Genomic DNA, 27044 nt, shown 5'->3' with positions numbered 1-27044 from the left:
ACACACACACACACACACACACGCTTTATATATAGATATAAAAATATATAATGTCTATAAAGATATATGAAGTATATATATATCTATATACACATACATACACATATATGTATGTGCATGTGTATATATAATTTTGTTTGCTTTCTGAAACAACCCAGTGAGATAGGTATTCTAGGTATCAATATCCCAATTTTAAAGATAAAGAAAATGAGGCTCAAAGTCAGCTGATAAGTATCACAGTTAGGATTTGAACTCAGATCTTTCTTGACTCCAAATTTTTCCACCATAGCACACAGCCCCTCTTGGAATGAGTAGTGCAGACAAACTCATATGAGGGTTTTTTTTTTTGTTTTTTTTTGGTGTGGCAGTGGGGGTGGGGTGTGACTACTTCTGTCTAAGAAAATCAGAAATGACTTCATTTTAACAGGGAGGGATTGGTGGGAAAAATCCAGGCAGAGAGAACAAAGGCAAAGGATAGGGGAATGTAAAATGTCTTGACTCTCCTAGATCATAAAGTTTTTGAGGGAAGGGCCTGGGTCTTCCCCTTCTGTATTCCTGGCTCTCCCACCCCTCACTCACCCATGATATCACCATGTAATTGTGTTGGGGAGCTGACCTGGAGTCCACAGACCAATTTCTGGGGTTCTGTGAATGTGTATGGGAAAAAAAATACATCTTGCTTTAAACAGAAATGGTTTCCTTTGAAATCCCACATATTTTATGCATTTAAAACCATTATTTTGACAGCAGCTGGAGGCACAATATAGTGAGTGCACAGAATGCTGGGCCTGGAGTCAGGAAGACCTTAGATTAAATCTGGCCTCAGTAACTTACAAGTTGTATGACTTCGAACAAGTCACTTAACCTTTGTTATCTCACCCATAAATGGGGATGATAACAGCACCTACCTTCTGAGGTTGCGGTTAGAATCAAATGAGATAATATTTGTAACAGCAAAGCACCTGGCACAGAGTAGGTGCTTTAAAAAAAACCGCTTGTTTCCTTCCTTGCAGGTCCAAAAATGTTCAGCACTATGAAGGTTCAGAACCCTTGTTACACTGACAAGATCCCTCATTCTGGAGTCAAAAGACTTAGGTTTGCATCCTGGCTCTGTCACTCACTACCAATGTGATCAGTTTCTTCAACAGCAAAATCAAAGGACTTGACTAGTTTATCTCAGTCAGCCAGTCGGTCAACAAACATTTATTAAGAGCTCTTCCAGCTGTAAAATCCTTTGGGGCCGAATACATAGTAGGTGGCTGATTGACTGAACAGAAGAATGTGGTGCTGAGCAGCCTACCTCCTGGGTTCAGTAACTTCATATGTGAAACGAGGATGATCTCTAAGGTTCCTTCTGGCTCTAACACTCTGTGAATGGTCATTGTGTCTAGATCCTAAAGATGAGTTTAAGGATAGGGATCCAGAGCAGGAGCATGAGTGATGAGAGCAGAGGTTAATAGGTCCTGAGGGCCTGGGGAAGGGAAGGCAGTGGAGAAAGATCCCAGGCCACTGTTGGGAGTAGTAAAATCCCTGTGTCTTGGGCCCTAACCTCCTTAAGCCAGGAAGAATTTCTCACTTCTCTTATGCAAGGGCCTGCCTAAAGGCCTAGCAAAGAGTTGTTGTCCAGTCGTGTCCAAATCTCTGTGACTCGATTTGGGGTTTTCTTGGCAAAGATACTGGAATGGTTTGTCATTTCCTTCTCCAGCTCATTTTACAGATGAGGAAACTGAGGCAGATAGGGTGAAGTGACTACCCAGGGTCGAGTAGCTAGTAAGTATCTGAGGCCAGATTTGAACTCAAGAAGATGAGTCTTTCTGGCTTCAGGTCTGCTGCTCTATCCACTGTGCCACCCAGCTGCCCCACCAAAGGGTAGAGCACATAGTAAAACTGGAGAGATTTCATTTGTTTAGGTCAAACTTCGAGACTTAAATCCACTGACCTCCTGGCCAGAATCATCAAGCCAACCCCAACAGCTTAAAGGGGGAAGGGAGATGCTCATGCTCTAGGAACCAACAGAAAGAGGATTATAGAGGGGCAGCTAGGTGGTACAGAGGATAGAGCTCCAGCCCTGGAGTCAAGAGGACCTGAGTTCAAATCTGGCCTCAGACACTTACTAGCTGTGCGACCTGGGCAAGTCACTTAACTCTGATTGCCAGGAAGGAAAAAAAAAAAAAAAAGGAATAGGATCATAGATTAAGAGTGAGAGTACCCCTTAGAGACCACCCTGTTCAACAATGCCTTACCTACAGCTTAATAAATGTTCCTTGAGTGATTTGAACCCTTTCATTTTACATGTGAGGAATCAGAGACCACAAAAGGTAAAATAATTTCCCAAAGTCACACTGTAGGTACAAAGTAAGTAAGTCAAGATTTTACATTCAAATGAGACATTTTAAAAGCACTTAGCATGTGCCCGGCACATAGTAGGCATTTAATACTTATTCCCTCCCATCTCCCTCCCTCCAAATCCAAACCTTTCTACTATAGAAGAGGAATTAAAACTTCTGTGTTTAAAAAAAAAAGATGGGAGTGGGGTGGGGGTGGGGGGAAGGAGTGGGAAGAGAAGGACTAAATCTGGGTATGACCACAAAGCTCAATTTTCCTTATCAATAAAACAGAATTGAACCTAACTCAGGATGCTTCTGGGGGAAAAAAATGATTGGCAGTCTGTGCCTACCAGATATTTTACAATACAGCTTACTCTCAATTTTGAGTGAATTGTCCCCTTTGGGACATTTAAATATTTCAAATTAAATCACCAGATATTTATGAGGTGCCTAGTAATGCAAGACAGGATTTTAATCCTCATCTGATTTCCAACTGGCCTAGTACACTGTAGGAAGGCAGCCAGCTCATCCGTTCATCGAGAAATCCTCCGTCCTCATTCTCCCCTCTTTTCTGGATCATCTAAATTGATACAACCTTCAAGGCTCAGCTAAAATCCCAACTCCACTGTGATGTCTTTCCCCAAAGGCTTCAGCTTCTGTTGTCTTTCCTCCTTCTCCACTCCAGTGCCACCAATCCATTGATAATCTACACTCCTCATATACTACCTGGCCATGTTTTGTGTATTTTGTTTATTTTTATGTCTAATTCCTGACTTTCCAGTTAGATTGTAAGACCCTTGAGGGCAGTGACTATTTTTAAATTATCCTCTATGGGTACAGATGCAACAGTAAATGTTTGTTGTTGGGGATGAGCAGAATTAACATAGTTTAATTTTAACACTCATTTGAATAAAACATAAGTAGAAGGTAGCCTGTTGCCCAAAACCATATTCATAAAATGATACTTGGTTTAAGAGTATTCTCACTTAAGATTTTAAATGTTCAAAACAAATAAATTGGTGGTAATCGTTTACTTTATAAAAGGATCACCTTTTTCCCCATGGGAAGAAGTAGAAAAACAGGTTAAAATACCTAGGATCTCTTGTGGGCTCTGCTATTCATTAGCTGATTGCCCGTGTGGGTAAGCTACTTAACTTTCATCAACCCTAATTTCTTCTCTGTAAAATAGGCACAATAATACTTTCCTTCCTTATCTCATAGGATCATGAGGGAAGCCCTCAAACTTACATAGAGTGAGTTTTTCTTATGTACCTTATTTTTTTTTCTCTTATTTATTGTGGGTTCAACATAGCAGGTAATGATGGTAGTAGCATAACATTTAGCAAGATACTCGACCAAGTCCTTTGGGAGGTCGGCAGAATGGTACAGTGGGAAGAGATATGCATGTGGGGGCAGAGGGTGTGGGTTCAAATGCTGCCTTCTGCTACTTACTGACTGTATGATATTGTGCAAGTCACTTAACTACTCTGTAGGCCTCAGTTACATTCTATGCAAAATGAAGGAGGGTGGAGTAGATGACCTCAAAGGTCCCTTCCAACTCCAAGTCTGTGATCCTTGTAATCTTAGAAATCAAGACAGAGAATGTGAACTGGAAGATAGAATTTGATTCACAGATGGATGACAAACTAGAGGGAAGTCTGTTTTGGAGTGCCACAAGGCTCTGTTCTACTTAATGTATTTATCAATGACCTCAAATCACAAATGAAAGAAAACGAATATATTGGTTGGTGGAATAAAGATTCAGATAGCTTATTAGCTATCTTATTATTAGCTATCTTATTATTATTATTATTACATAGCTTATTATTTTAGGCCAATATGAATATGAAATTTAAAAGGAACAAATGTCAAACTCACATTTAGTTAAAAAAGGAAGTAATTGCCCTAGTACAGGATAAGGGAGGAAACTGGTTACGATTTCATTTGAATTTGGAGTTCACATGGACAAAAATGGGAGGTTTTAGTTGGCCACAGGTTCAACTGAGTCACAATAGGAGTGTGATGAGCTATGCCAAAAATGAAAACAATTTAAGTTTCCATAACGAAAGGATATCATCCTGGCCATAGGAAGCACCAGTTTCCACCTCTATACTGTGCTCTGGTCAGACCATATCTGAAGTATTGTGTTCAAATACTGTTAAGTCATCTTGCAGTCATGTCCAGATTTCTTGACCTCATTTGGGGTTTTCTTGGAGTGGTTTGCCATTTCCTTTTCCAGCTCATTTTACAGATGAGGAAACTGAGGCAAACAGGGTTAAGTGACTTGTCCAGGGTCATAAGCTAGTGTCTGAGACCAGGTTTGAACTCAGGAAGATGAGTGTTTTGACTACAGGCCTGTAACCCTATGCACTGTGTCACTAGCTGCCCCGTGTTCAAATATGGGCATCTCATTTTAAGAAGGACAATGACAATGGAGCCTGAAAATGACGTCTTACCAAGGATGGTTTAAAGGACTGGGCATGCGGCGTCTTCAGAAGAGAAGTTAGAGAAGATGGCATGACCGTCTCAAATACCCAAAGGCCTGGCCTTGATGGGTGTTGGAGTAGCAGACAGAAAGCCGGTCTGGGAGCCTGAAAGACCTGAAAGGCCTGAGTGCCACCTCTGTCATGTGCTGGCTGCATGACTAGGGAAGTCTCTTAACCATATGGTGCCCTAGGAAACTCTCCAAGACTATAAGTTGCAGATAAAGTCCCAACCCGCATGAGAGGGGGGAATTTCTTCAGCTGGGAGTTTCCTCTACTAGTGAAGTCACAGATCCAGTCTCTATCCCTGGCACCTGGAGGGTGATCCTAGGGTCATAACTTTAGAGCTGGAAGGGGCTTCATAATAATTAATAACACTGTAGATGATATTTATAAGCCCTTTAGTGGGGAAGGAAACAAATATTTATATAGTACCTACTACATGCCAGGCATTGTGCTAAGTATTTTACAAATATTATCTTATTTTGATTTTTACCAAAACCCTCAGAGGTAGGGGCTATTATGATCCCCATTTTACAGGTGAGGAAATTGAGGCAAACAGAGTTTAAGTGACTTGCCCAGGGTCACAGAGCTAGTATATGCCTGAACTAGGTTTGAACTCAGGTCTTCCTGACTCTAGGCCCAGCACTTTATCCAATTGGGCCACCCAGCTGGCTGGGGGCAGAGGGAAGGTCAGGAAGGATTTATTTGTTTGTTTGTTTGTTTGTTTATCTATCTATCTATTTAAAAGGAATTTTTTTAAATAGAACTATACAATATGGAAGGGTCTGTCCTGTGACTTACATGTTTTCTGTCTCTGGGAATGCTCAAGCAGGGACTGTGTACCCATTTGTCCCAGACAAGATTTCACAAAGTAGGTGGGAGGCTGGAATACCACGGTCCCTTCTAACGCAGATCTGACAAGTCCGTGATTTGATTTACACAAGTTTGATGTGATGATCTTTCACCTTCCTTTCCTAACTGTGAATTGAAGGGTCGTATTAGATATCCTCTGAGCTCCTTCCCAGTCCTGGATTTCTGAGTCTCAACACCTAATTCCTCCTGCCATAATGTGCTCCAAAGCTCATGGGGAATTCCTTTCGGAGGATCTGCTACTTTAACTTACTCATGCTACTGCTCCCATCCATTAGCACAGATAATTGACAATGGACTGCATCGCTCTGGAAGCTCGTCTTTGTCATCAACCCAAAGGAGGGGAGAAACTAGGTAATATAAAGGGCCTGGTTGTTCAAGGATTGGCCATTTGAAAGTTCAGGCATGAACACTGTGGATTCTAAACAGAAACCTCTGGGATAATTAATTGGGAAAAGCAGCCAGCCCTAATGGAGAGCTCAGCAGTCTGGACATCTAGGGGTCAAGACAGTCGAGCACGTGCTTGGCTGCTTCTTTCCAGGTGGCTGCCCAATGGCTCCATCCTCTGGCTGAGCTAAGGTGCCAGCTAGCTTTCTAACAAGCATTCCCTTACAGGAGAGGCAGATAGCACTCTCCCAAAGGCAAACTGAATCAAAACCCAGCTAGAGGCAGAGGAATGATCTTGATGACCTCTCCAAGTCCTCCCTTTATCCCTTAGTTTCTCTAGTCCACCTAAGGTCCTAGCTTTGGGGTTTCCCTGTAGAGATTTGAAGGACAGATAGGAAAAGAAGGTGAGTTCCTATGGCTAGGGCAGAGCCTTCCAAGGTCGATTGCCCTATATTTAGGAAGAAAAAAAATCCAGTCTCATTTTAATGAGATATGATTGGGGAGACACAATCCCTGACCTTGGAGAGCTCCAGGTCTGATAAGACACATCAGGCATACCACCTTCTCAGGAAGCTTCTAGTCCAATAGGAGAAACAGGCCTTGCCTTTCCCTTTGGGAAACTCTTGGCAAGGACAACTTTGGACCATACGTAGATAGCTGCTAGGAGTAGGAGACCAATGTCCTTGTCTTCCTACTGTCAAGAACCTTTGAGGCTGATCCTAAGTCAGCAAGACCCCACCCCAAAGCCTCAGCTGCCCCACAATGACTCACCTGTGTGACAGCGTGGGTTTCATGGAGCTCATGGAGTTAAGGGGGGGCTGCATGGGGAGTTTCCCAGGAGGGTCACTCTGCCGGCTTTTCTGGTGACGGAGGAGAAGCAGCCGGCCCAACTCTTCACACCAGGATGAGAGCAGAGCTGGAAAGAAAGACAAACAAAAGGTGAATGGACCCTCCTGGAGTCAGTCAGCCAAGTAGCATTCACCAAGCACCCAATACACGTCAGGCACTGTGCTAAGTGCCAAGGATACAAGCACAGGCAAAAAAACAAACAAACAAACAAAAACCAAACAAACCCCAGTCCCTGCTCTCAAGCAGCTCACAGTCTAATGGGGGAAGCAATATGCAAACAACTATATACAGGATAAATGGGAGGGGGGGGAGGAATCTCAGAGGGAAAAGTATTAATATTAAGGAAGGCTGGGAAAGGCTTCTTGCAAAAGGGGGAACTTTAGCTGAAACGTGAAGGAAGCAGAGTGTTCTAGGTATGGGAGACAGCACAAGAGAATGCACTTCATTCACTTCCTGTGAATTTCTTATCCCACGCTCCCTTCCCCAGGTAGTAAGTAGTGTCGTGTAGTGGAAAGGGCCCTGGACCAGGTTCCTAGATTGTGACAGCTGGTAGAGTCTCAGAAATCATCTGGTCACCGAACTGGGCAAATAAGCATTTCCTTAACACCTACTATGTGTTGATCCCAATGAGAGGCAGTGGGAATACAAAGACAAAAATTAAACAGACCCTGCCCTCAAAGGGTTTACGTTCTATCAGGGAGGCAACATGCACATAGATGAACACACACAAAATGAACAAGGTAATTTTCCAAAAGAAAGCACTAGCTGCTGAGGAGTACGGGTGCAAAAGGCTTCATCTAAAATGTAGTGTCTGGGATGGGTTTAGAAGGAAACTATAGATTTTAAGAGGTGAAGGTGAGGAACAGGTGGAGCTGAGACTTTTGAAACAGGGTTCTTTCCCATGGGGAAGACCCGGGATTCTAGCTTTGAATCAGGCACTGTGTGACCTTAGCCAAGACAACCTACCTCTTTGGGTCTAAATTTCCACATCTATCAAAGAGAAGTCATACTGTTCTAATATCTCACAGGTGGATCAAGAGGATAATAAAATACTTGGGAAAACCTTTTTACAGATATTATTATTATTCCACTATTATTCCACTCTAGCATGAGGGGTTTATCATGACATGAAGGTGACTCTAGGTCTACGTCAGCAGACATCAAGCTCTGGGAGATGTTACTAAGTAGTAATGCTGTTGAATATGGACCTGGTAATGGACAGACTGCACGCCAGTAACCCAATGACCAGTCTAGCTACTATGATTGTCACCAAAGGAAAGGACACCAAATAATGACTTTTTTTTTTTTTTTTAGCCTGAGCAACTTATGGAAACTGTTTAATAAAGGGTGGAGGGATTGTGATTTTCATGGGTAATGGAAATATTCATATACTTTATGCCTGATTCTCCAAATGTAAAATAAAGATGGTAGCAATATTATTTTGCCTTTTTATGCAAAATGGGGAAGAAAAGTGAAGGTAATACCAAGGATGCAAATCTGAGTGACTACAAGGATGAGCCAGCAAAGGCTATGGTTTGCCTACAGGTCACAGAGCTAGTGAGGAGCAGGGCACAGATCTACCTAGGAGCTGGGAGGAAGTAAAGGCAGCTGCTGCCCTCAAAGAACATCACAATCTTCACTTTCCTCAAACTTACTGGTTTATAAAGTCTCTTTGTGATCACATGAGTGTATAAAGTGGTGAAAACCCCTGGGGGCCTCCCATCTCCAACATTCTATAAGCCTAAGATGCTAAAAGCCAGTAGAGGTTATCCACAAGAGTGAGAAGGAACAGAAAGTGAAATGAATCATGCCATTCTTATACTGGGCAATGGGCTGCAAAATCATGGGGGAGAAATGTCACCAAAGTCCCAGTTCTCCCAGGGATGCTCTACAAACAGGAAGTATGGAATACCGGAACCTTAGAAGAACCAAAATTACAAGTGTCCCAGAGGGCAATGGAAAGACACACAACATACATGACGGAATTGAGTTGGGAGTAGCACACTACCAACCATGGAACAAAAGACAAGGATGTTTATGTCCAAGAAGCAAGGTAGATCAGTCACATGGTGACAGGAAAGAACAACAGATAGGCAGCCTGAGAGCTGATCTAGTATCCATGAAATAGGAAAAGTACCAGAGGATGGCCTTCAATGTACTAGCCATCAGGGGTTCTCAACTCTGACACATCCTGGTTGGGGGACCCTAGGCAAGTCACTTAACCTCCAGGCAATCTGTTTCATAGATTCCCCTCTCCCCTTCTGCAGTCTGGTGAAGTCTCTAGATCCCCTCTTAGAATAATGCTTTTTAAACACGTCAAATAATATAGGATTACAAAGAAAATCAATAATATTGAAATACAGTTATCAAAATATTATTTAAAAAAGTTCCTGGACTCCCAGGCTAAGAACCCCTGGGCCAGATGCTCTATGGATTTTAGAGAAAGGTCCACATTAGAGGCACAGAGTATGCAAATGCCTAGAGAGGCTGTGATTTGCACTGGAAGGGGGAAAATGCACACAGATAAGATCACAGATCTGTTGAAGTAACATATTCTAACTTGAAGCTGTCAGAAGAAGCCGTGGCCACTCTGGGCATTTTTGGATGTAATATTTAGCATGGTAACCTGTCAGCTCCTGTAGCACGAAGAACATGAAAGCACCATGTAAATGTCAGCTGTTGTTATTATTAGCTTATCGGCCTGGGTACCTGGACACCAATACACTTAACATTGGTGTCTGGCTAGTGGGCAGCATGATTTTTTCCTTGTGTGGCTCAGCTCACTCAAAGTGGCATAATTGCTGAGATATTTCTAGAGGGGATAATTGGGAAGTCTTAGTTTAGGGGGAATTTTTAGAATGTGGCCAGGCCCAAGCTCAACATCCCCCCCCTCAAAAGAACTAAGAAAAGCTCTCCCCCTCAACTTATTTGTAGAAGTGGGGGGACCATAGGAGTGGACCACTAAATATCTGTCATTTTTTATAGCTTGGTCAATTTTGCTGAACTGTTCCCCCCTCCTCCCATTTCTCTGTCTCCCTTCCCCTCCCCCCGCCCCCACATAAGTTTATATAACTCCCTCTCTGGAAGAGGGAGGGAGAACGCTCAGGATGACAGAACCAGAGCTGAAAGGGATGTCAGAAGTCATGAGGTCCAACCTCCTCATTTTACGCAGAGAGGAAACTGAGACCAAAAAGGGTTAAGTGATTTTTCTAGGAATCACTGGGAAATGTTGGTGATGTAAAAACAAGATATCAACAATTTTTTTTTTTTTTTTACAAAGATGTGGTCAGGCCAGAAACGTTGGGTGAAGAAAGATAAAAACCTTAGAATGAAAAAAGCATCACTATGTAACACTTTCCATCTCTTCCAATAAAGAAAGACACTCATTAGCCCCCAACTGCTTACGACGTCAGCTCTGTGAGGTTAGCAATTGTGTCTTTCTTTAAAAAAAAAAAAAAAAAAATCTTTGCACCTCCAGTGCCCAGCATAGGGCTGTATGAGTGGTAAGGTGGTGAATTAATCAGTGGAAGGAATTCACACACAGTAAGTCTGGTGGAAACTATTATTCAGAATCACTGTAGAGGATCCAGGTGAATTTAGTTGTCAGGGAAGGTTTTAATGAGACTATTTTCAAATGGTCTGTGTCCTGGGAAGGGGTCACTGTGTCACCTGTAAGATACAGAGGATCCTCTGTAACAGGGAGTTTTCTCCTTCAATCACAAGTCTACCCTGAGACTCCAGCTACCAGCCTCTATCCTGGGGTGTGGCTGGCCACACCAGACTCTGGCATTTGCAGCCATGGCCCCTGGGAGAATAATGTCAACCTACCCTTTTACAAATGTACTCAAGGCCTGAGGAGATCACTTAGATCATAGACTGTCTCAGGTGGAAGGGATCTTAGGTTCTGTCTAGTTCAAAAGAAACACCTGAGTTCAAAACCAGCCTCAGACACTTACTTTCTGAGCCTGGGCAAATCCCTTAACCTCTTTCTAGCTTTTCTTTCTATCATTTATAAAATGGGAATAATAATAGTACCTCCTTCTTAGGTTGTTATAAGAATACAATGAGATAATATTTGTAAAGTGTTTTGCAACCCTTAAAGCAGCCTATGCATATAGATATATACAGATAAATGTAGATATATATATATATATACACACACACACATACATATATGTCATTATTATAATTGTTATTATTCTACAGAAGGAGAAACAAAGGCCTGGAGAGAAGTGACTTCTCCAAGGTCACAGAGCTTCATAAGTATCAAAGCTAACATTTGAGACTTGACCTTCTAACTCCAAATCCAACATTCCTTCCTCTGCTCCTTTCTGGGCAGCAGGTTGTTCCAAAGGCTAATGTCTTAATAAACAAGGGATGGTGGGGCTGGAGCAGCTGCCTTTCTGCTTCTCCCAGGGGAGGGTAATTAGCCACTGTGTGGAATGACCACTAGCCACTGAAGTCAGGTTAGATTTCCAGAGATCAGTGCAGAAAGAGAGGAAAAGCCTTCCCTGAAAATGTCACCATTTTCAATCTGGATGGGCCCCACTCAAGTGCCTCCTAGCCTGGGCCCCACAGAGAGGGTTCAGAGACAGATTTTGGGGGATCCATGAACTTGGATGGGAAAAAAAATTCTACCATTATTTTCACTAACCTCAAACTGAAATTTGACATTTTCAATGATGAAATTTAAATAGACTTCACTAGACTGCTACAGAGGTCTAAGACACAAAAAAATTTTACAGACCCCACAGGGGACTAGCTTGGCAGAGTGTGTGTGTGTGTATGTGTGTGTGTGTGTGTGCCCAGCTCATGTGGTACTTGCCAAAAGAGAGCAGGAGCATTCCAGTGAGCCAAGGAAATTAAATCCAGAAGAGCAGATAAGTATGAGGGAAGTTTGGTGGCTGGGCCCCAGGGATAGAAGTCATTATCAGGCAGGCAAAGCCAAAGGCTGTCGCTAAGGTGGAAATCAGGAGGCAAAGAGGTAACATGTTGTACTTGTGAGCCTGGAAAATGGCGACAAGGAACCTTTGAGGCCTTCTTTCCTAAGACATAGAATGAGGCACATCTCAGATGCATTTATGTGTGGTATCCTTGTTACAGGCAAACAGACAATATCTACCTCTTCTCCTAAAGATATCATTTCCTTAGTGAGAGAGAGACAGAGAGAGAGAGAGAGAGCACTTGACACTTGGGTGATTATCTGTCTGGAAGACCGCAGGTTGCTTTGTTTCCTGGACCCATTTGCACTTACTATATAAATATAAGCAGAGTACACATCTGTAGCAGCTGGATAGGCAATACACCGCATCCTGCAGCCATTCAATAAGATAAAACAAACTAGAAATGAATTTCCAGATTACACTATTCATCCTTGGTATGCTTAGTTACCGGTTTTTTTTTGTTTCTTTTTTTTGAAAGCTGCCGGCACTGGATACATCTCGACTCATTGAAACTCGAAGCACGGGAAATACAGGATCACAGGATAATGAAGGAAGGGATAAAGAAGCAAGCACAAAGGACAGCCACAGATGGTGCTGGCTTTCCCCACTCTCGGCCCCGGAGAGCAGGCGGGCAAGGCAGGCAGCTGCCTTCCCCCTCCCTCCTTCTCCTGATCGAGCTGCATGGCATTTGCAGATAGGCTTGGGCCCCTTCCTGCCCCAGTGCAATGATGGGGTAGGACATCAAGTGTCACGGTCATATCCTTACTCTTCACCACCCCACCCCCCAAGCCATAGTGAGTATGCCAGGAGACCTAGTCCAGACCCCTTACTTGAAATGCGAAGTAAGCATCTCAGAAGCTCTAGCTAAGCCTAAGTCACCTCCATCTTCCCCTCATATTTGACAGAGGTCCTTTTATAGTGAAACTGAAATTTTTTTCCTTAAATGGAAAAAAAACCCACCCAGAAACAATGCCAAATCCATGCCCCTAATTCAGCCAGTAATGGAAGAGAGAAAAACATATGAGATAAAACATAGTGTATAATACACACACACATACACACAAATATGAAATATACATATATGTGATAGCATATGGCACACATGAACTCCAGGGGTAGACAACCTATGCAGCCATGTTCCTTCCTCTACAAGGGATAAGAAGAGAGAAGCCGCCATCAGATCCTTGCAGACCTGACCAAAATGCCTTTCCCTTCTCAGCACATGCTCCTTCCCTATCCCAGGAGCTGCGGGCCCTCGGGCATGAGGGCTATGCTGCAGATTTGTAGCCTGGCCCCATGCAAGGCTGACAGAGGAACTGTAGGTTTTTATTATGGAATAAACCAAACCAAGTTGTTTGGAGGCAAATGCTGATAAGTATAACCCTCCCAAGAAGGAAATTTGGGGCAGCTGTCCAAGGGAGGGGGAGAGTAGGGAAAGGAGAGAAAGGAGGAAAGGAAGGAAGAAAGGAAAGAGGAGAAAAATGAGACAGAATCTGAGACAAAGGCGGGTGAAAAAGCCAATTAGACCGTCCCTAACCCTCAAGGAGCTTAGACTCTAAATGGAGGAAGAAAACACATAAAGGGGACCCAGAAAGAGGTGATGACCTCAAGAAGCTTGTAGTCTAAAAGGGGAGGATGAGACATGAACACAGGTAGCTATAGTGCACAATATTACATATGAGTATTAGAAAGTCATAAAACTAAGTGCTTTGTAAGGTCTATGGGGCAAGAACATTGACCAGGAGGTACTGCTTGAGTACTTTAAAAGATATGGTCTGATATCCAAGATAGACTGGCAATCAACAATGCCACTAATAGTTAAACAAATTGTTCTCAGAGGAAGAATTATGAGTGAAGACTCCAAATCACTCATTATTAAGAGAAATGCAAATCAAAACAACTTTGAGGTTTTACTTCAGAAACTCAAGCAAATTAGCAAAGCTAATAAAAGAAGTGAATAGTCAATATTGGAAGGGTTGTGGAAAGAAGGGAACACTAATATTATTGGTGGAGCCGAGCACTGGTCTAATCATTATGGTAAGAAATGTGGAATTAGGTAAAGAAAGGTACTAAAATATGAATATTCTTTACCAAAGAAGTCCATTATGATAGACACCTCCAAAGATGGGGTTAATGACAAAAAAAGGAAATTACACCAAAATAATTATAGCAGCACTTTTTGTAGTAGAAAAGAACTGGAAACTAGCTGCCCACTGAGTGAGGAATGGCTAAACAAATTGTGGTACGTGAATATCACTGTGCTATAGAAAACAATGAATGTTGTTGAACATAGAGAAATATGGGAAGATTGAAACTGATGCAAATTGAAGCGAGCAGAATCAGGAAAGCAATATACACAATGACTGCAACATTACTATAATGGAATTATACAATTATGATAGAATTACACAACTTCACTCTATAAGTGGAAAAACAACAAAACAGAATGCTTCAAAACTATTTCGACTAAGTTGGATATGACAAAGCACCTCCCTATAGCTTCTTTGCAGAGTTGGGGGATCATGGGTACGGAGCACTGCACATAATATCAGAATTTTAACATAGGCTGATTAATTTTATTCCCTCTCTGCCCCCCCTTCAAATTTTTTGTTATAAGGGATGATTATTTGGGAGCTTGAAGAGGATATATTCAGAAACAAATATGATGTAAAAAAACAGGTATCCAATAAAAACGGGGCAACTGGGTGGTGCAGGGGATGAGTTTCTAGTCTGAAGTCAGAAAGACCTGAGTTCAAATTTGGCCTCAGATGTTTACTAACTATGTGATGCTGAGCAAGTTACTTAACCCTGTTTGCCTCAATTTTCTCATCTGTTAGAGGAGAAGGAAATGGGAAACCACTCCAGTATTTTTTTTGTCAAGGAGACACCAAATGGGGTCACACAGAGTCAGACACGACTGGAACAACTGAACAACAACAAATCAATAAAAATAAGAAAAAATTTTTTTTTTAAGCAACAGGACTTGTCACTCACTGGATATGCGAAGGTGAGAGAGATGAAAATGTCGGCTAAGGTTGTAAATGCAGAGGAATGAGTGAATGGTGGTACTGCAGACAGAAATAATAAAATCAGAAGGACTGGTTCCTTTGTAGCTCTTTTTGGCTAGGAAGATGGCCAGAAAAAGGATCAATGGGGGCCTATAGATTTCCTAATGCATTTCATTTGCTTTATAACCACGCCTGTCAATGAATCCAATCTTAGAACTGGGTGATTTAGCTGGGCGGATCCCAAAGTGCTGGGGTAAGCATCTCCCAGCAGCCAGCCATACTGAAGCACTCCCTGGAAAGAAAAATAGAGCAGATCCCGGCACTAATCTATTTACCTATTATGAGACCCAGGTATTAGTTACAGCTTATCACCTCAGTCAATCACCTCCTCTTGTTAGAAACCATGCTTCTTAAAGGGGCAGGGCTAAGTAAACTATTATTTATAAGCAAAAACTGTATTTACAGCCAGGGATGCAGAGGAGGAAGGGAGGAAGGATAGCAGTAAGGTAACATCAATTGGGCAGCCTCCCAGGGGGATGGCAGAGAGAGCCCAATTGGATTACTGCATCCTCTCTGCGGCAGACAGTTCTGTGGGAGGTTTGCCAGACTCATTTATTATCCTACTGCAATGGGGATATTTAAGGCAGGAGAAGCCCACATCTAGCTGGGGACCGAATCCTGGCTACCCATCAATCTGGATGCTAAGCCTTGGGCAGGTGGTAAGAAGACAGTTTGCTAGGAGGAAACCCTTACACAGAGGAGAGTTTCCCAGGGAGCTACAGAAATCATTGTTACACACTCAACAAACATCTCCTGGATTCCTTCTGGGTCTAAGGCACTGTGCTAGGCCTTGAGGGGATTCCAAGAAGGCAAAGACATGATTGATGCTTTTAAAAGAGGTCATAATCGTTCCATTTTTAGAGCTGCAGGGGGCTTCAGAGACAATCTGGTCTAACCCCCTCATCTTACAGATCAGGAAACTGAGGTTCAGAGAAGGGGAGCAATCCCCACTGACATTTAGTAGCACCTAATCAGGAAGATACCTCTTTGTGAGTTCAAATCCAGCCTCAGACACTTACTAGCTTTGTGACCCTGGGCAAGTCATTTAACCCTGTCTGTCTCAATTTCCTCATCTGTAAAATGAACTAGAGTAAGATATGGCAAATCACTCTGGTATCTTTGCCAAGAAAGCCCCAAATGGGGTCACAGATAATTGGACACGACTGAACAACAAAAACAAATATATGTTCAGTCCCATTGGGGATGTGGAGTAGTAGAAGACAGGGTCTGCCATCATGAAGATTACAATCTAGTCGGGTAAGGACATTCCTCTGTGGAAAACCATGTAACAATCTCAGTCTCCTCATAAATGTCAACTAACAATTTCCAGCCACTACCTATGAAATAAGGGTGCTGGGCCATTTGGCCTGGAAGGTTCCTTCTTCGACATTCTGTGATCCTATGTTTTCACCCATGCCTCAAGCCTCAGCTCAGGTCTCATCTTCCCACAAAGAAAAGGGAAGTTGTTTCCAATCATTTCTATGGAAAACAGCTTGAGCTAGTGCACAGAGCACTGGAATTTGGGTGAGCAAGACTGGGGTTTGAATTCTAGCTCAGAAACTTAGGAGCTGGGTGACCCTGGGCAAGTCATTTAATCTCTGTGAGCATCATGAGGACAGTTACAGCTGTGGTGCCTGCCCTTTGGGGCAGTGGTGAGGTCTGAATGATTTAAATAGGTATAGAGCTCTGCAAACCTCACAGTGCTTTGCAAATGTCCATTTTTGGTGGTGTTATCATTCCATAAAGTATCTTTTAACTACTCTAGCCCTCAATGATCTCTCTGTCCTCTAAACTCTTTAGTTTAGTGACTGAACCACGTAATTAAGAGCCTCAACCCTAATATTATTTCATGTGGTTTCATGGGTGTTCATTTTCTCTCTAACTAGAGACTAAGCCCCTTCAGGGACCATCCCTTCTTCTCTTGCACGTCTTCCAGTGCCTAAAATAGAACTGTGCTTAATAAAAGGAGAAACAGCCATATAGAGAAACCAGGAAACAGAATAACAATTGCTCACTTTCTATTCTTCCAAACGAAGATCATTTCTGGTGTTCCCTTCCTTCAGTGTCTTTTAAAATGGAGAATTCCAAACTTGGCATCCTCCTCCAAACTCCTACTACTAATCCCTCTTCTCTCTTTCCGTTTCTTAGGGGGAGTCTATCCTCAGCAGGACACATGCTGGCCAAATCTGCTTTCCTCTCCAAAGGAATTTCGGTTCTTCGTATTTGTCCGTTTCCTTCTTCTTCTTCAAGTCGTGCTCCCTGCCAACCCCCCCACTTCATCCTATGCCTTCTGAGAAATGCCACGTCCTGCGAAAATCACCACTGTCTCCAAGAAATAAGGGCCAGAGACGGGGGTCGGCAGTCGGCGGAGGGAAGGGCCATGCTTTGGAGAAAACAAAAGGTCCCTGGAAGCTTAAACTGACCAAAAAATCTCTTGAGCCGGAAGGCCCTCTTCGAAGGCCACCCACCCTCAACTGAACAAGAATTCTCTCTACCATACTGCCAAATAAGTGGTTTCTCCCAAAGTTTAGAGGGATCCAAGTAAGAACAATCCAACAACCAGCTCCCAATACACAGCCCATTCCACTTTTGGACAGCTTTAGTTCTTGGGAAAATTTCCCTTTTATTGAGCCTAAGTCTTCCCCTCTGCAATTTCTACCAAATTTCCAAAGGGCGACAGTGTCAGAGAAGACACTCTGATTTCATACACCTGTTATCTCCTGCAGCCTCCCAGCCTGCCATGCCCATCCTGTATCAGCCACTTCATTCTGTCCCAATTTGAGAGGATATGGCAGGGAGAGAGGAGCCTGGGCCCCCAGGTTTGGGCAGGTGATCGGTAAGTGTCTGCTGGCCGATAGTTTTGGCCTTAGGTTTAAAAGCTATTTTGGATTTGATTTTACTCTTAAAGGGGGTAGACATGATATGCTCCATCACTTACCTCATTTGGAGAAAGGGACACTGAATCACAGAATACTAGAATGGGCAGGGTCCTTTTAAATCATCTAACCCAACTGCCTCAATTTACAAATGGGGAAACAGATATCCAGAGAAAGGAAATGGCTTGCCCAAAGTAAGTCAGCCAAAGGCTCATGGGATCATACGATCATAGATTTAGAGCTGGAAGGGAACTCAGAGGACACCTAGTCTACCCTACTCATTTTACAGATGAAGAAACTAAGGCCTGGTAAGGCTGACTTGCCCAAGGTCACAGAGGCGGTAAGTGGCCGATACACAGGATTTGAACCTGGGTTCTCCGACTCCAGAGTCACTGTTCTTCTTTCTACCGTATATAGAGTTGCCTCTTCTAAATGTTAGGGTTGGGTCTGAACCCAGGTCATCTGATGCCACCTTCCATGGCTCTTTCCATCCTTTCTACTACATCACTCAAAGGTGACACAGAAGGGTATGCACCCACCTATATCATGTATATACCTGCATACATTTGTAAATATAGAACCAAGGTATGCACCCACCTACATCACGTGTATACCTGCGTGTTTGTAATACAGAACCAAGGTTATGCACCCACCTATATCATGTATGTCCCTGCACATGTTTATAAATACAGAACTGAGGGTATGCACCCACCTACATCATGTGTATACCAACACGTTTGTAAATACAGGCAAATTCCCAGTACAACTTGCACATCTGATACAAGGAGTCCACTCTGATGACCCTGGTCCAGTTGCCTTGTGTGCTTCCCAGAGAGGCCTCCTTTCCCTTTTCCTCCTCCCTCCAGCTCTTCCTTTGGAAGCTGCTGATGAGAGCATTACGGGGGCAGCATGTGAAACATGTCATGTGCTGCTGCGCAGGCAGAAACGCGTGGTGCCAGGAAGCAAGAATCAATTCTTCTAGCAGCAGCTGCTGCTGCTGCCGCCACCACCATGGCTCCCCCCCTCCCTCCGTGCTCCCTAATTGATATATTATTGTAACCACTGAAAAGAAGACTGGGCCCCTGAGAAGGAAATACAGCCGGAGGGAGGGTGGACAGGGGAGTAGAAGATCTTTCCTCTGACTTATCTGTGGCTGGGGCTCTTGTCCCTGCCGCCACCCAAACAGGAGCCCATCCCAAGACCTACTGATGTCCCAGTGGAGACCATAGGAGCTGTGTCAAAACTGAACCAGACCTGGAGAAGGGAGGGGCTCTCAGCTTCAGAGTTTCCTGAAGCCTTAGGAAAGGAGCTGGGGCTCCCCAACCCAGAGGGTTTGCTTGTACAGACAGCAAACGGAACCATCTTGAACCGTCCAGTTTGCATTCCTCTGGAGCCAGAGTGGTAGGAGACTCCATGAAAGCCCAATCTTTCTCCCAGCCAGCCAGCTCCACCAGCCACTCGCCATAGGCTCTCTCTGTTTTTTAATTTAGGGAGCAAGAGAGTCACATTTAAAAAGGATGGGATTGGAGGAAGGAAGGCAGGCAGGCAGGCATTGGTGGGAATTTCCTATAGCTCTGCAATTGTGGTTTCTCTGGTCAGAAGAGCCCTTGCGGGTCCCCCTTCCTCCTCCTCCTCCATTCCCTCCGCCCCTTGCCGGCTTCCCAGGAAAGCAGCTGCAAACAACAGCTCACATCATTACTTCATACTTCCTTTAAACAGAAAATAAGGCCACCTGGGGACACAGGGAGGCCCCGGAGATATAGAAATGAGGAAGGCTGTTGCCTCCAAGAAGGTTGGAACAATTCTGAACTATTTAAGAAAGTCACTAAGCTGTTCATACCCACTGACCCAGTCACCACACTACTAAGCATCCAGCCTCAAGAGATCAATGACAGAAAGAAACCCCTCATACTGGACCACATAGTCATAGCAGCACTCTTTGTATGGGGGGGGCTGGTTGGTAGGGGAATGGCTAAGCAAATTCGGGAATAAGAATGAAAAGGAGCATTACTATACCAAGAGACAGCTTGAGGGAGGGGGCTGAGGTTGGCTTTAGTGCCTCTTTTATTTTAATTGAGATCTTTGTTTTTCTATCACCTACATTTCCCAATATTTTCCTCCCCCTCCTCCTCCTAGAGAGCTGTCCTGTATAATAAAGAAGAAAAAATAGGGAGAAAAAAGTTCGGCAAAATGAGCCAATATATCTCAAAAGTCTGCCATTCTATGCAGTGCTTCACACTCAAAGTCTTCCACTTCTGCCAAAAAAAAGTGGGGTGGGGTAGGGAGGAAGTACCTTCTCTATCTTTGCTTTGGTACCAACCTCCAGTGTCTTCTTAAGGCAAGATTCCCTCCTCCCTATTCCCCTACCCAACCTGAAGAACAGCATTCTGAAATGGCATCAGCATAGTCCTAGGCACACTGTAAATTTTACAGATACTACACACATACACACACACACATGCTTACTAAGAGAAGAGGGGACGTCACAAGTAGAATAACCCAATGGGAAACACCCCGGGAAAGGAATCCCTGAGTTCTAGTCTTGGCTCTGCTGCTGACTTATCAGGTGACTCTGGGTAAGTCACTTTAATCTTCCCAGTGCTCAATTTTTTTCATCAGAAAAATGGAGATACCAACACCCTTCCTGTCTCTTTCACAGGGTTGTTGTGAGGGCTGAATGAGACAATACCAGTGAAGGGGTGATGAACAACTATGAAGCATCCTAATGAGGGATGATTATGAAAGGAAAGCCAGGAGAGAACAATGACAGAAGGAAAAGGGTCTCAAGAAAGGGAGCTGGGAAGTTTTAGCTCTGCATGACTCAACAGTGTGATGTGGTAGCTGAAAGAACTAATGAAAGAAGCATATTGTTCAGAAGGAGTGAGATAATAGCCAAGGTGTTGTCCTTGAGTGACTTGTGGAGGTGCCAAGCATGGAGCAAAACAAAAAAAAAAAAAGCCTTCCTCATTACTAGGGTTTCATGCTGTTTTGGTTCCAAAGGAAAGAAGATAGTTCCCTTCAGACCACACTTGGAAAGCTGGTGTTCAGTTCTGGGGTGCCCCACTTTATGAAGGACATTGGGAGGACATCCAGGATGGGGACTAAAATGGTGGGTGAGGAGACTCAAGAGTGGAGAGTGGAGAGCTCCTTCCCAAACTTGTAGCACTTCCTTTCCCACCCAGCTGCACAACTTTCGACTTTATCATGTTCTCTGATCAGGCACCTTCCCCTTCCACACACACTTTTCAGCTTCCTTTTTACATGTGGTCTTCCTCCCATTCGATTTAAGCTCCTCTAGGGCAGGAACTATCTTCTTTTTTCCCCATTTGTATTCCCAGCCCTTACCACAATGCCTAGCACATAGTAGGCACTTAATAAATGTTTTGACTGTTATTGTGGAAGTGGGAGGAGTAGATTTATTCTTCTTGACTTTGCAAGATGAAACTAGGAGAAATGGGAGGAAGTTATAGTGAGGTAGATTTCAGCTCAGTATAACAAACTAGTATAGCTGTCCAGAAACTTAATGGGCTGCTTTGGAAGAGAGTGAGCTCCCCATCATTGGAAGTCATCAAAGAAAGGCTCTTAGTAGGAATGTCACAGAAAGGAGTTATTCTTTATTGTGGGTTAGGACTAGAGGAACCTCAGGAAACTTTCAACTTTTTTATTCTACCATTCTAAGAAAAACTGGATTCTCATGGTCAGAAAGTGAAATGTACCCACAGCCAATGGGGCCTTCCAAGTTGGCTGCTTTAGAGTGGTTTGGGGAATCTATGTTAGGTCTTAAGCAAATATCATCTCTATTCCTGTGTCTTTTCTCCAAATCTCAGAAAAGCCCAGGGCTAACCCCTTATGCATCTCTAAATTTTGCAGGGATGATGTTTGGAAGCTTGATGTTTCTTGCTATTTTAGGACTTCTCCCAAAGGTAATCCTACTCCCCCAGCCTCTCTAGGCAATGACTTGGGTGCTGAATACCCAGGGATGAGGGAGAAGGAAGAGAGTTGGGGTGTGTGTGTGTGTGTGTGTGTGTGTGAAAGGGGGGATGTGGGAGATTACATTGAAAAAGATAGGACTTTGTACAGCTCAGAAACTTGGTTTTAGAGCTTTATGAGAATTCTTGCTGCATTGTGGCATATGTCCTTGCCAGGAAGAGGTAAGCCCAATATAAAAATGTCCACAACATGTCATTTACCCGAGTGCTCTGATGAGGCACCTCTACCTTCCTAAGAAGAAGAACTTTTTAAAACAAGGGGTGAGGTAGGAGCACAAATCAACACTTGGGGATGTCTTCTAGAATCTCTGTTTATTCTGGATTTTTGATACTGTCTCACTGTTGTTGTATCACTGTGTCTGACTCTTTGTTGACCCCATTTGGGGTTTTCTTAGCAAAGGCACTGGAGTGCTATGCCATTTCCTTCTCCAGTTCATTTTACAGATGAGGAAACTGAGATAAACAGGGTTAAGTGACTTGTTCAGGGTCACACAGGTAGTACATGTCTGAGATCACATTTGAACTCAGGTCTTCCTGACTCCAGGCCCAGCACTTTATCCATTGTGCCACATAGCTGCCCTAGGTACTGCCTCACCAACTGGCTAAACGCATTCACATCTCTCCAGCTGATGTCACTCTAAGTATGAGCACCTCCCTCAGAGAAACAAGAGATCTTTGCAGGTGGGGGTGTATGGGCCTGGAACACTGGATACACTGTGAGCCCCAGCTGACGGTATTGATTAATGCTGCTGAACTGGCTGCTTTCCTTTCCTTCTGGCTCAATGATTAGGGGAGAGAGGAGACACAGGATCACACATTTACAGCTGGAAGAGACCTTGAAAGTCATCTAGCCCAACTACCTCATTTTACAGACCAGGAAACTGAGGTGCAAAGAGGTCCAAGTTTACATGGGTCATTAAATGGCAGAGTTTAGACCTGAAGCCAGATCCTTTGCATTGCACTATACTGCCTCTCAAATTTCCTTGTCAGAAATGAAGATGCTATAAAAACAAAATATATTAATTTTTTAAAATTTAATATGAAATGTTTTACATGACTGCACATGTATAACTTAACAGATTGCTCAGAGATAGAGAGGGGAGGGAGGGACGGACAGAATTTGGAACTCAAACTTTAAAAAAAAAGTTAAAAATTTTTACATGTAATTGGAGAAAAATAAAATATTATTTTAAAAAAATTAGTATTAAAAGAAAAAAAGGGAAACCCTTCCAAATTCTCCTCTCACAAATTCTCTGTAGCAATGAACTCACTGAAAGCTGGAGCGTCCAGGATTACATATACACACTTAGCCCGACCAAAACTATCACTTTGAGAAAAAAGCCTGCCCACCTTAATGACAACTTCCTCTTCATCTTTCCCTAGCTCCCCTATCCCCACAATGGTCCCAAGTCTTGGTTCTAACTCTAGCAGAGTGACCTTGGACAAATCACTTAACCCTTTTGAGCCTCAGTTTCTCTGAGCAAAATTGGAATTCTAATTCTTGCCTTATCTTACCTCATGGGGTTTTTTCATGGAGAGTACTTTGTAAACCATCGGGAGGTGTCAGTGGATAAATATGACTGATTACTATCATTATCTCATAGGCAGGGCAAAGAACATGTTATTAATCTGGGCTAAAATAGAAGACATGATAGCTGCCCAAATACGGCTGGGGATCACTTTTGTACTTGCTCAAGAGTCTTACTGGGTTAGGGTTCAACCTGCATTCTTTACCCCATCCGAGTTGCAGATGATTAGACTTCTAATCTGCCCCAGTTATTTGTAGGTGAAGAATACAGTCACAGACAGAGCTAGCCCTTGAACTGAGATCTCCCGACTCAGAATCCTGGGCTCCTTCCGTACTTACTACTGATTCTCCGTGGTAAGACAAGCCCAGCCGGTGAGATCAGAGACGCACCGGACCTTGCTTAGACTAGAAGTGATGGGGTGGGAGGTAGGAATGTAGGAACAAAAGCTGAAATTCTGTAATCAAGAGTGTGAGAGGAGCCAGACAAGTTTACTAGAGAATATATGAGAGGCAGCAAGTCAAGAGCGGCCAACAAGGAATGAGGGACCTGCAGAAGCTATCGTGGCTGGAGAAAATCCAATATGGAAGATGAGAGAATGTGTCTAAGGAAGTATCAGGCAGTAAGAGGTTACAATCAGTCCAGTAAAATCCAGGTGTCAGGAAAGGATGAGATACTACAGTTGGGTAGCAGGGCAGAGCTGAAGCCTGGCAGAGGGGAAAACGATGCCTACAGAGGGAGGTCCAAAGGCCTGGATGTGAAGCAGGATCAGAACAATTTATCAAACGATTCCCAACGAGAGAAGCTGACACATGGAAATGGAAACAAACAGGCATTAGATATCACAGAGCAGCTTATCTGGCTAAAAGGCTCCTTGAGAACAGAGGATGGATGAATGGTATTAAACACAGAAAAACACACGGACACGTGGGAAGAGACTCCAGACCACAGTGCTGCCGAGAGTGAAGGCAGAGGAGGCAGAGGGGAAAGACTGGGAAGGCAGGGGCAGCTACCAGTCTCACTGTGGGGAAGGGGCTCTGAACTGGAATCGGGCCATCAGAGTAGCAGAAATAAACAGTGATGGGATTATATCGTTGGTTGGAAAAGTTCACACTTAGTCAAAATGTCTCCACCACTTTCACCCCTGTATTAATCCTCACCTCCACCCACACCCCATCCTATAATGCAGCTAGCTTCCTACCATTAATAGTAGGAATTAATGACAGGGATTATGATGAATATTAATAGTGGGATAAGTAATTAACCCCATTTTACAGGTGAAGAAACACTTAATCTAGAAAGAGGAAAAGACATGCCCACAGTCATTCAGCTAGCTAACAGCAGAGCTCACATCTTCTGAGGATTTGTAGCCTAGTACTCTTTCCACTAAGACCAAGTTATTTTTCTTTGTCCTATCTTTCTCTATTTGTTTGTCCTTTCCTATGTCATCAGTCAGTCAATAAACATTTATTAATCTACTATGTGCCAGGCACTGTGCTAAGTGGTAGGTATACCAAGCAAGGCACAAAACAGTCCCTTCTACCGAGGAGCAGCCGCTGGAATGGGGGGAAGCAATATGCAAACAGATTATTCCACAGACTATGAAAGGAGGCAAGCTCGGTGCATGGGCGTGCCTTGTGATGCATCTTCCCCTATACCCCAAGGCATCCTCAAAGAAATAAAGTTGTTTTACCTTCAGATCACCTTTAGCCATAGTATGATTTCAGGGCCATGAAGAAGGTATCCCTGGCCCGTAAGTATCTCCCTCACTTGCTTGCTGATGCTTGAAATTTCTTTAACAGGAGACAAAGCCTTTTATTCTACAATTAGAGGTAAATGGTGAATACCTAGGAGATTTAACTCATTAGAGTGAACAAGTTTCCAGGGTAAATGACAGAGGCAAAATCCTTTCCAGCTGATTTGGGGGAGAAGGGTGGTTAGGAGAGGGCTTCAGAAGGCAGGCAATCTTGGGGGTATGAAAGAGGGAATGTCATCAGAAGGAAAAGGGGGAGAAAGGAGTGACTGGGAACAACCAAGGTAAACTTCTCTGCTCATAAGTTTGCTTTGAGTGGTCTCTCTTTATCTTCATCGCTACCTTCATTTTAAACTGGGGTCTTAGACAGACAGCTAGACAGGTAGATAGATCAATGGAAGGAGAGTTAAACTAGCTAGTCAGATGGACTGATCACTATATTTCAATATAATTCTTTTCCTTTGTAATCCTATGTACCATGTTTTATGCATTGTAAAAGATTCCAAGGAGGGATTCTTAAACTTCACCAGACCACCAAAGGAGTATACTCCACAAAAAAGAGGTTCTGCCAAATAAAGCATTTATTAAATGACTGTTAGGTGCCAGGCTCTGTGCTAAGTGCTGCAGGTTCAAATAAAGTCAAAAGACAAGAGCCTACAGTCTAATAAGGGAAGAACCCTGGTCTACACAGAATCTCAGAGCTGGAAGGGAACTCAGAAGCCATCTGTCTAAGAAGCCCTTCTCAGGCACACCTGGCAGGTGGTCGACCAAGTGAAGGGGGAATTGTCTTCAGAGGCAGTTAATTCCACTTTGGGATAGCCTGAATTGTTAAGAGCCAAAGTCAGCCTCGAAACTCTCACCCATTTTGCCTAGATCTACCCTCCTCGACAAAGCAGACCGGATCTGATCCTTCTGCCACACAAGAGCCCTTCTATACTAGAAAAAAGCAATCCTCTCTTCCCTAAGTTTTTCTTCTCCAGGCTAAACATTCCCAATTCCTTCAACCAATCTGTGCCAGGACAAATAGCCTTGTGGAGTATTTCTTGTCTTTAAGGCCATGAATGTGTGCCCTTAGCTAGAATATGCTCGCCAGGTCCCAATCAGAGCAGAAGGTACTGGCTGCTTCCTCCCCAATCCCAAAGGGGCAGGTTGGCTGAGCCCTTTTCCACCTGGGAACAATTTCTCTCCAGCAATGCTAGGCAACACAGGATCTCCTCAGAGGAAAACTAAAGGGGAAAAAAATAAGACTAACCCCTCAGCAAGGCTCAGCTTCTTCTCAGCCAGTACCATGGGAATGGGATCACGCAGGGACATAACACCTGGGCTCGAGCCACTGGAATGAATGTGGACTCCAGCTGCCCTCACTTAAATCCACACACAAGCCAAGACATCACCTTTGTGATGTCATTGGTCCTCTTTGAGACGGAAGAACAAACAGGATCATGTCTTTAACTGGTGGATGAGGGCACAAAATTTCCACTGCTTTGGGACTTTCTGAGAGAAGAGACTGTTTCTTGGTTGGACAAGGGGACCAGCCACCAAGTGATTTTAGGAGACTGATAGCCTCAGGCATGGAACTGGAGAAACCTCAGCTTACACCATTCCATTATAGAGCGGGCCTCAGAGAAGGAACAGACCTGAACTCTGAAACACTGGCCAAGTCTTTTCTTTTCTTTTCTTTTTTTTTTTGTTAATTTAGCTCTCCATCCATTGACCACATGCATCCCCACCTGCTCTGGAGGAGGATGATGATACTGCCATGCACCTCACTGGCAAAATAAGCACTATACCTTTTATCTGCTTCTCTCCCACCAAGCCCAGCAAAAAACTGCCCTATTGGATAGATTCTAAGATACCTGTTGGGATAATCCCTGTCTTCCAGGTACACTAAACTCTAAACCAGTAGTAACATTGGTGTTTTGGGTGTGTGTGTGTGTGTGTGTGTGTGTGTGTGTGTGTGTGTGTGTGTG

General features: G+C 43.6%; 1 protein-coding gene across 7 annotated transcripts in view; it reads right to left on the bottom strand.

Moving 5' to 3' along the window:
* Positions 1-27044, bottom strand: part of ZMIZ1 (zinc finger MIZ-type containing 1) — a 439562-nt gene that overhangs the window by 58706 nt on the left and 353812 nt on the right. For all 7 annotated transcript variants that reach the window (XM_027858970.1, XM_027858962.1, XM_027858989.1 and 4 more), the window contains one exon: positions 6842-6986. In XM_027858970.1, the coding sequence (XP_027714771.1) occupies positions 6842-6986 (145 nt within the window). The remainder of the gene's footprint in view (positions 1-6841; positions 6987-27044) is intronic.

The sequence above is a fragment of the Vombatus ursinus genome, unplaced genomic scaffold (genome assembly GCF_900497805.2).
Source record: "Vombatus ursinus unplaced genomic scaffold, bare-nosed wombat genome assembly UNPS02000749.1, whole genome shotgun sequence".
Taxonomy (NCBI): domain Eukaryota; kingdom Metazoa; phylum Chordata; class Mammalia; order Diprotodontia; family Vombatidae; genus Vombatus; species Vombatus ursinus.
This window is presented reverse-complemented; position numbering and strand designations above follow the sequence as displayed.